General features: G+C 44.7%; 1 protein-coding gene across 1 annotated transcript in view; it reads left to right on the forward strand.

The window, feature by feature from the left end:
• ROBO2 (roundabout guidance receptor 2) overlaps positions 1-10,736 on the forward strand; it is a gene marked incomplete at its 5' end in the record, with an annotated part of 485,855 nt that overhangs the window by 447,056 nt on the left and 28,063 nt on the right. Inside the window, one exon of the mRNA XM_021711978.1 lies at positions 3,372-3,522. Coding sequence (XP_021567653.1) covers positions 3,372-3,522 — 151 coding nt within the window. The remainder of the gene's footprint in view (positions 1-3,371; positions 3,523-10,736) is intronic.

A 10,736-nucleotide genomic window follows, 5' to 3' on the forward strand; every position in this document is an offset into this window, starting at 1 on the left:
AAACTGGCTTAATAATAAAGGGAACTGTGTGGATGACCTTCTGTGTCATTTATCCTGTCATTTATTTATAATAAGTCCCACAATTGTTCTGAATAATTAAAAAGTAATTTATTCCAGGCATCCTCTTTATTTCATTATGGATATGTGAAGTCTCATGCAATATATAGAAAGAAATCTCTGTGCCGTGAGCTATGGAGACCTGTGATCCTTTTGAACCTCTCACTAAGTAGTCCGTATATGTTGATTGCCACTGAGTTTTAAAAGTTATCTTTTGAGTAATTGTACGCAGAACACGATTCACAATAGTGCTTACTGCTTTTTGAATCCATTAATCTCCTGAGTGACATTTATATATATCTATGAATTATAATAACTACTTCATCTACATTTGAATACAAAATTACTTAAATCGGTGATAGAAAGCGTTCTTCAGTAGGTGATAGTGAAGTGATTATTATCTTTTTAACGTAGTCCAATTGAGTTGAGTCTTGCAGTTTTGTTTTATCTTATAATCATAGATATGTATCCTAAGACTCCAATTCCAGATCAAACTGCCCTATGGCTAATCAAAAGATTTTCTTAATTGGTACACAGTGCTGAAATCAATTTAAAATATTCACAGTGACAAAGAAAATTAAACATTTCTGAATTCTTTGAGTGAGTGTCTTACCCTCTTTGAAACAGTTTTATAATTTATTCGATATGTAAGTTCTAAGTACCTGTGTTAGAATTATAACCACTAAGAAATATAAAATCAGATGTTTCAAAATAGTATATGCAATCATTATTATATAATACATTTATATATTTAGCAATATTGGTAGCAATAACTAAAATCTTTTAATAGACTAATGTTTTTTAAAATAGACTCTATGTCCAATTCTATAATGAGTTGTTTTCATGGTTTTCTTTACATAGAAATCCCTCACTAGACATAAAAATATCCAAATATTTACTTTTTGAGTTGAAGAGGGAGGAGGCAAATGTGTCTGCAAGTCATTGAAATATGTTCCCTTAGCACCGTGCAGGCAGGACTCATCTTAAAATGGCCACAGCTTCTTCAGTTGCGAGTAACAGACCGTGGCCACACCCTCGAGATGCAGGTCGAGGCAGAGAAGTGGCGCCTTGGCGCATGGTACCTTGCCACGTGCTCACCACCAATCCAGAACCACCACTCAGAGAAGACGGGGCGTTGCTACACAGTCCCACCCCGGCGGCCCGTGAGGAGAGAGCAGAAAGTTCCCCCAAAGAGGGAACATTAGGGTCAGCTGGAAAGCCCTCACACCCTCCCTCTGGGCCTCAGCCATTTCCAAAAGGCACGTTTCAGTCTGCCTTGGGGAGAGCAGGCGGTGAGTGGCGTGGCTGAGTGCCGGGCTAGGGCTTCAGCCGCCGCCAGGCTCGCAGTCGTTTCCAGCCAAGTGCCGTGTGCTCCATCCGGCCTCTTCTCGTCCTGTGTGAACACGGAGCGCTTCACACCCGGAGGAGCCTCGGTGTCTTCCCTGTAACGTGGAGACGCAAGGCCTTCCCCGGTGCTGTCACTCGGTCCTGGAGGTGATCCCCCACGCTTCTCAAAGTGCTGTGGAAAGTGAGCAGGACTGTACCCCTGTATGAAACTAAGGGGTAGAGAAAGGGGCACAGCTATGGAGATGCGATGAAGGGCCCGCAGCTCAGCGCACTCTTGGTGTGATCGCTGGCAGGGAGTTCTGAGCCACAGGAAAAGAGAGGGGCCTTGTTCACGATTTCCGTGAGTCATCAGAAAGCAAAGGGCTAGGGCCCAAGTACCCAAGAGACAAGCATGACAGGCTTGTGTTCAAGCAAGTTCATCATTCTTATTTTGAGAAGTCAACTTGTTCCAGGTTCCCCATGGTGCCTGTAGAAGTTGGGAGCCGAGGGAGCTCTAGAAACCACAGAAGCCGGGTTTGCACTAAGACAAAGAAATGCCCCTCCTTTATGTGGGACAGCACATAAAGGAGGGAAGTTTCTGGAACGTTCTGGGCATTCTGAGCACTGTCTGTGCATTGTCTCCTGTGATCCTCCCTGTGACACAAGGAAGTAGCACCTTCAGCGCTGGCTCCTGTGGGTGGCAGTTGAGGTGCTCCCTTTTGCTAACCGGTGGAGCCCGGGTGGGATGCAAGTCCTCCCAGCAGAAGGTGTCTGCTCTCTGCTTCGCACCTTCATCCTACCTAAGAGGAGGGGACCAATGTGATTGCAGGGATGCTCTTCACATGTGTGTGCTCACGCTGTAGAGAACATACCGTTTTAGCACCGGCGAGAGAGTGTGTGTCTACTTGGTCAGTTCTGCCATTTTCGGGTACTCATCATTTAATTTACGATTAAATGGCATAACATTCTGATTTGGCCGATGCAGATGGTGGGCTTCTACTGATTTCTATCTCACTAAACAGCCCTGCTGCCAATGCCCATGGATTTTACTTCCAGAAAGATGGTGTGCCAAGGTCAATCCCACGCTTTGCAGATGCTGCTTTGGCTGCGACAACTGGGGGGAGGTGGGTGACAGGAGGTGCTTAGGTCTCCTGAAACGTCCTTTGCTGTTCTGCTAAGAAGGGCTCATTCCTTCATCCACGGCAGTCCTGTTTTTAAGAAGATGTTTTAGCTAGTCTAAAATGAGCACAGCCCTTTGCCCCTGACAGTTGCTGCTTTCTGTTTCACGAAGCTCCCTGTAATCCCAGCCATGGCTCAGGGCTGCTGGCGCACCTTCTGCTCCCTTGCTGCCGTGTTCGTATCACTGTAGTCCTGGAAGTGATTGCAGGATTCACTTTTTTCCCTTTTTGGAATTTTATGCAATGCTTACACCAGCTGAGAACTCTTTTCACCATATGCAGAAATAACTGTGCTAGGCAAGGGTTAAAAAGTCTATAAAATGCATCCTTGTGGAAGATTTACAAGTATTCTCCAGATTGTAGTTGATTGATTTTTATCCGTGACTTTTGAGAGAAAAACGTTGCTCTCCTGGATTAATTAAATTGAGCAAATTCTAATGGAGAAATTTAGCCTGTGTCTCAGACACTGCATTTTCCACTGAGAGAGATTATGCAAAACAGCATTATAAATGCACTGAAATCTGACATTTAGAAGAACGTGTTCCGGCCCATTATTTCGTGTAACAATGGGGAACGAGTCGGTCCATACATGTGCTTTCCAGGCAGCTGCGTGCTTGGGTGGTTTGGGGTGGCCAGCCCCGGGGAAGGAGCCAGCGTCACGTTGGGGGACCTGCAGATGTCTTCCTGGCCCTGTCACGGCCCTGCATGGGGGTCTGCTCTCCCACCTCCCGGAGTGTGGAGCCACACCCGCCTCCCCGGTGCCGTCCCCTCTGGTGCCGCGTCTCTGAATGACCGCCTTGTCCCTTTCAGGTGGGAAAGGCGGAAAAAAGAAGAAGAACAAAAACTCCTCCAAAGCACAGAAGAACAACGGATCGACCTGGGCCAACGTCCCGCTGCCTCCTCCCCCCGTGCAGCCCCTCCCGGGGACGGAGCTGGAGCATTATGAGCAGACGGAAAACGGGTAAACACTGCCAGGCGCCTGCCCGTGTCGCTTCTGCCGTCACCCCGCTCTGTCGTTTCCCTGTCCCCACCGCCCTGTTGGCCGTGTCTCCTCGTGGTCGTGCTGCCTGTGTGCTCTTCGCCGGTCGCTGCAGGCCGGCGCGTAGCGGGCGGACACCTGGCCTTCGAGGGCCTCCGTCCTCCGCAGCCACGCGAGCAGCCTTCGCTGACCACGCGGCTGTTGGCTTGAGAGCCGGTGTCCACAGCCCGGCGACCTCAGAGCAGCTCCCGAGAAGGGCTGGCGGGGGACTCAGGCCGCCTTCTCCGGCGCCCCTCCCGGTCTCCGATGACTTGATGCCTGGCTGTGCAGGCCGCCCCGGAGGCCGCCCCAGTGGCATCATGGTGGAGACCTGGGTGTGGGCAGAACTTCCGTCATCAGCTGTGGTGGAAGCTTGGGACTGACGCAAGGGAGGGGTGCGAGCCAGTGCACCCTCTGTTGCACAACCTTCCGAGGCGGCCGCATCTCCCGGGAGGGCCTTCAAATGTGACCGTTTGCTTACTCTTTCCCAAGCCTCTCCCAAGGATGAGCTTGTTTCCTCTGTTATCTAAGCGCTGATTGATTTTCAAAACAAAGACACGGATACTTTTTATTCTCTCATTCCAAAAAAAGCAGGTGAAAGCTCTCACGCTCAGTCTCTTTTTCTACTTTAATAATTCTTGACATTCCGCCTTCCTTTTAATTCCCAGGTCATTATTTATTTTGACGGGGACTTTATGTAACCTAAAAATACAGGCCACTTTTCTTTTCACAAGTTATTCTTTACTTGGAAATATCATGACTTTAAAATATTTTTCTTTATTTAAATAATGCTTTCATTTCCTGTCTTGATTCTAAAAACGCCGCACGTACATGGTTGCAGATCTTCTTCTTTTCCCAGAACTGCTGTCTTTGAGGTCTTCAGATCAGTGTTTCTAAGTAGAACTTCCTGTGTCCAGCATTTGCTTCCTTCCAGTCACATCATTTGCCTTTTCTTCATGGTGTGTTAAATACATTTACTTGCCTTCGCTGCAGATACATTATACCCATGCATATTTTTTTCTCTCTTTCTCTCCCTCCAAAGGGCTTCGTCTGTCTCTCTAGACGGTAATGTCTGTACATATACCCAAGGTTATTATTTTACCTTTTTTTAAAAAAAGTTCACATTTGAAGTAGGAGACTAAGAGCATGCCTTCTTTCCTCTTTCTCTGACTTAAAACAAGTGCAACTCCGTATATGATCTTAACTTTCATTGCCGATATAAATGCGTCAGTGTTACCATGAATCCCAGGAACACTCAAGATGTGTGTTCCACAAGAAAATATGATCACCACTTAGACATCTGCATTTTGAAGGCTACAGTCAGAGAAGGCGGGGGAGAACATGCGAAACGGGAAGAGAGAGTTGACCATGAAGCTTGGAGTCTCACCTTACGTCACAGGAGAGTCTGGGGGCGTTTGGAAGGCTTTCTTTCCTTTTTTTCCTCCCATTGAGTCTACTTTAAAAGTGCAGACTCTATGACGCCTATTGCTCCTTGAAATAAAACTAATTCAATCACCGTAAAGGCTAAACTTCTCACTGGATTTTATTACCCAAGAGTAGAATTGAAACTATTCATTTGATAAGTGAAATAATACATGTTGATACCTACACTTTTATTTTGTGAAGCACATTGGGAATGTTACGAGATGAAAGACAAAATTATGTCTACAAATTTGGGTTTTGAAAACTGTTTTTTAATCATCAGTCAAAATGCATGATATTAGACATCCTTTAAAATTTTTCTAAAAATCTGCTATTTTAGATTGGTGAAAAATACATATTTTGACTGTATGTATGTATATATATATATACATATATATATATATACATATGTATATATATATATCTCCTATTCACCTTTGGGTCCTTATCTGTCTTCTTATTTGTCTTTAGTACTTTGTATTTGCTCAAAAAAACCCATCATTCTTACTAAAAATAGAACTTAGGTCTTAACCAGTCGGTAATACTGACCACAAAATTTAATTTTCTTAATCTTTGAACTCAGTTTGTTAAAAGCTAACACTTGAAAGATATTATTTCAATTGTTTAGAATAAAAACATATTTAAAGTCATTATGGCAAGAGCAAATAAAAATTAATCGATTTGTATTCTTTTTACTTTGGCGTTTTCTGCAAATTGGTTTTGTGTAAACCTTACGAAACTGAAAAGGAAAAATTATGGAGCACGGATTATACTCTACCACTCATGATATTAACATTAGGTATTTCACAGATTAGAACTTCTATATAATTTTTAATACTTTAACTTGAAACCTTCATCATTCAGACTTAAAGTTTTCTTGATATAAAAGTCATGAAAGCTTTAGAACTTACTTTAGTCCTTTGAGTTTTATTTCTGACTGTCAAAGATTATGCAGTTGTACAGCCTGTGGTGGTCTATAGTTTTGGTTGTGGTTGTTTCTGCCATACCATGATAGAGACCTTGGTCTCCAAACATTGTTCAAAGAACAGAAGAGATACTAGGAAGGTAAGCAGCAGATAGGGAGACAAATATGCGGGTGATAGAGGCAATCTGATCTCTGACCCGGGTGTTCACGGGAGAGGAGGTGGAGACCAGACTATAGGCACCACCCTGTGCCACACACACGCACGCTCACACGCGCTCGTTGTAAGACAAGCCCCAGCTGAGCCATGTGGACAGAGCAATGATTTGCCTGCAGAAGAGGTGCCCATGCATGCCAGAGATGTTTGCGGTGAATCTGGAGCGATTTACTCACAAGTAATAGTAGCAAGCTCAGCGGATCCTGGATGCCCGGAACTGAGCCAATGACACGGACAAGGATGACAAGAACTCGCCCCCAGCCTGAAGCGCCTAAGTACTTCTTCCGCCCTTTGAACAGTGTTTGGAAACCAGCTTCTCTGTCATGGTAAGTCGTTAAAAACCATGGTTCTCCAATGGCAGCAGGATGCTGCTGTCGTTGCTGTTTGCTCTGAATGAAGAGAAACTGCCCTGGCTAGAAACAAGCAAACAAACAAAACGCAGACGAAACAGAAGCCACACCAGATGAGGAGCAAGAACGTCCCTGGCCCCGTGTGTCTCCCCCTGCCCCACCCTGGGCTGGCTGCGGCGACTCAGCTCCCCTTCATGCTCACAATCCTCAAGCCTGTCCCTCCCTCACGGCACCTCGCTGCTGGCCTCCAGCCTTCCCGGGGGGGGAGCTACTGGCTGACGCTGGTGGAGCGGAAGCCACACAGGTCAGCGATAACTCGAGGTGGTCTGAGGCCACTGTGAGGCCTGGAGTGTAGTGTGGGAGTCCTGGTCTGGGGCAGAGATGACGAGTGAGTGACTGGCGGGGGGAGGGCATGTGGCAGAAGGGTGGCTGGCGTTGCAGAAACGACAGCGCAACAGGCTGATGACAGTGGAGTGGAGGACGGGACCTATTTAGGAGATATGCCTAGCTAGGAATTGTCATCACCTTGAAAACACTGTCTCTAGCTTTTCATTGCAGTGTTCAGTATTGTTCCTAAGAACGAAGAGATCACCAATTTTCTCTCCAAGCCTTTCTTTCTCCGCAACCACTAAATATCAAAAGTTATAAAATCACTGTCGAAATAAAGAAGCACTTAATTGTTAATTTGGTAATAAAGCAAGGAGGGCAAATGTTTTTTCTCATCAGTATGCCTCTATTGGCTTGACAAAAATGTGTCAAAGTGTGTTTGTCTCTCTCTCTCTCTCTCTCTCTCTCTCTCTCTCTCTCTCTCTCTATATATATATATATATATATATATATATATGTATATAATTTTATTATAGCCATATGACATTAGGAAGAACTCAATAGCAATCAAATGGAAAACTGAAAACTGGCCCTTGGCTTGTTATTGCAATTAGAGATCGGCAGGCTTTTGCCAGTGCTGAGCATCACTGAATTTTATTAGTAACTTGGCATTTGTAGCTGACCTTTCCCAAGTTAGTTCACACTTGACATTGATCGACGGTCATCTTCATTGTTCCTCACCAGGCAGGACAGACACGAGGCCTGCAGCTTTACTGACAGTGAGTCAGAGGGCAGAGCCTTCTCAGGAAAGGTTGGCCAAGGGCCCATGACTGGCCAAGCAGCTTCTCTGAGGTCTTGTTTGTGTTGCTGCAATAAAAAGTTGAAATTCCATCACTCGAGTAAGATGTGCATCTGTACGATGTGAGGGGAGTGATCAAGCCAGAGCTGTGCCTTGTGACGTTTACTGCGTCCTCTGTGCTTTCTCATTCTTCTTCGGCAGTCCTGTCAAATCTCAGTACTTGGGTGGGTTGAGACAGGGCGGAGGGCAAAGATAAACCATCTGCCCCATCATAGGGTAGACACCATGTCAAACTTCAGCACTTGGTGCTCTGGGTGGGTTGGGACAGGGCAGAGGGTGATGATAAACCATTTGCCCCTCATAGGGTAGACTCTGTGTTAAACTTCAGCCCTCGGTGCTCTGGCTGGGTTGAAACAGGGCACAGGGCAATGGCAGATTGTCCTTCCCCCCATGGGATAGACACTGTCTCAAACTTCAGCACTTGGTGCTCTGGCTGGGTTGAAACAGGGCACAGGGCAAGGATAAACTGTCCTACTCACGGCAGGATTGATACCGTGTCCCAACTTCCCTGCATCGATGATCTCAGTTTCTTTTCCTACTTTTCTTTTATTCTCTCTTTCCATCTTTCCTCTTTTGGCATAAACCAAGTAGATGAATCTGTGGACTTTCCTCAATTTTGCTTCTCCCAGAAGGGTATAGGTTACTCATCCCTGTTCTGTATTATCTTTGTGAGAAAAGACATTGGAAACATTGGTGATAGCATCCGTTCTAGTTAAGTTGAATAGCTAGTAAAATATGTTCTGGTCATTTACTACATTGGACAATGCATTTGCATGATGGCAGAAATAATATTTATATAGTTAGACTCCCCTTCACCTGATATTATTTGAATAATAAGCAATGAATTGAACACACCTAATTATATTTTTTGTGTTGCCTTAACACACAATGCATGTAGCATTTCTTCTTGCTCTTGTGCTATCTACGTATTTTCACTCTGTAAGTATTTCTTCATTATATTATTAGAAGCAAGAATAGTTTACTACTTACAGAGCAGGAAATGAAATTTTAGGAACTAATTGACTTTCCATTTGCAAGATTGAATAAGTCAATGTGAGTGAAGAGCCTTGCCTCATGCATTCTGGGGCAAAAATGAGCTCTTTTATAGCGAGTTTTCCAGAGGCAATTGAACTATAACTGCCAATGAAACCCAACAGCAAGCATGCTTTGTTTTTGATTAGCCTTGTCATGCCTATTTTTCTTTGACTTAATAATATGGCATTTAAAGTCAAATAGATGAGTTATACACCCTGAGCTTTCCTACTAAGGAAACAATTTGTGTATTTTCATTTAAAATAACAAACATGCTTATGACCTACTATTTTTAAGGTATTGTTAGGTGTAGCAACATAGGAATAGTTCAGGGTCACAACTGTGATCCCCTTGAGGAAAAGATACAACCATGTAAAAAGTGAAATACGAAAATGAGTTAGTCAACAGCTAAAGGAACCTATATTGGACACAGTATAGGACTATAAATAGTCAGTTTTCAAAGAAATGTGCAAAGACATTGTTGGTGCAAGTCCAGAAGCATATCAGTGCTGGTTAGCCTTGTCAAGGAAATCTTTATAAAAGGCAAGCCAGCCTGCATGCGCAGAATTGGTAAGATGAAGACAGGTAAAATTGGAGAAGTGCAGCTCACTAGAAATAAGGTGGCTTTTATAAACAAATGCACTAGGAGAGAAAAGGAGAAACCAAGAAGAAACAAGCCAAGTTATTTTGAGCAGGAGATTCTTACTGAGAAACTGTAAAAACTGAAAAGGTAGGTTGAGGCTTAGACAGGTTTAATGGGCAGAGTAGAGTGAAGAAAAGTGAATTTGTTTTTAGAGACATACTTGTAAGTGGTGGGCAGGACCAAGTAGAGGTTGAGAAAAGCTGGAAGCAGCAGATCCAGCTGGGGTCATGAGTTATGATCTTTTTAGCAACAGAATCTTTTCTTCAAAATCTGTGACCACCAACATATGAACAGGTAAAAGTGACAATGGTTTACAGCAATGTATTTTGTCAGTTCGGATTGGCACTCATTAAATAGTCAATGAATACAGGTTTAACCAATGGTATTTCCTAGTCTAGAAGCTGTTACTTGTAACACACTAAAGTGTGTCTGTTGTTTATACTGTATTGTAGTAGGGATTTAGGGAGATATTTCTCTAACTGTAGAGGGTTTCTGAGATAGGGTCTTCATTTGCAACTCACTGAGGTGGAAGGTAACTAGGCATTCTCTGCAAGAGAAGAAAATGGCATGAAACTGAAGATAAGTGTGCCAAAAATGGAACTCACTTTGAAGGAAGATCCCGTGGGATCGGCAACATGAGTGTGAGGGTCAAGGGACACTGACCGCCATAGCTGCCATCACCCCCTGTACAAAGCCCTTTGTAGCACCTCCCCCGTGGGAACATTCCACACACCTTTCTGGACCTCCAGGGTTCCTGTGGCCACTGGCCTGGCCTCTGCTCCCTCTTCACCACCAACCTTCTTCTGTTGCTGGTTCTTGCCATGGAGAGTGCTATCAGAGTTTCCGGAATGCTTTTCTCCTCCTCTGAGCCTCGCATGTGACTTTGAACTTACCCCTTCTGGTGTTGTATCACCGGCCCAGCTCCAGCATGAGTGTGGGCCTCCACTCTGTGGGCCTCTACTTTGCTTTCTCAGGACTCTGCATTGTGTATCATCTGTGTAATATCAGATGTATGTGCTGTGAAATCAATTCAAAAAAATACTTCCAGGTTTATAAAAAGAAGTTTATTTTTAGATAAGTTTCGGTTCTCAGCAAAATTGAGCAGAAGCAGCCGGGCTCAGTGGCTCAGCCTGTAATCTCGTGCCTTTGGGAGGCTGAGGTGAGTGGATTGCCTGAGCCCGCGGGTTCAAGACCCGCCTGGGCAGCGAGACCTCATCTCTACAATAAACAAAAAAATCAGCCGGGCATTGTAGCGCGTGCCTGTAATTCTGGCTACTCGGAAGGCTGAGGCGGAAGGATCGCCGGAGCCCAGAGGGTCGAGGTTGTGGTGGCTGGGAGCGGCCACTGCACTCCAGTCTGGGTGATAGAGTAAGACTCCAACTTAA

The sequence above is a fragment of the Carlito syrichta genome, unplaced genomic scaffold (assembly GCF_000164805.1).
Source record: "Carlito syrichta isolate Samal-C Ts95f unplaced genomic scaffold, Tarsius_syrichta-2.0.1 Scaffold302973, whole genome shotgun sequence".
Classification (NCBI taxonomy): domain Eukaryota; kingdom Metazoa; phylum Chordata; class Mammalia; order Primates; family Tarsiidae; genus Carlito; species Carlito syrichta.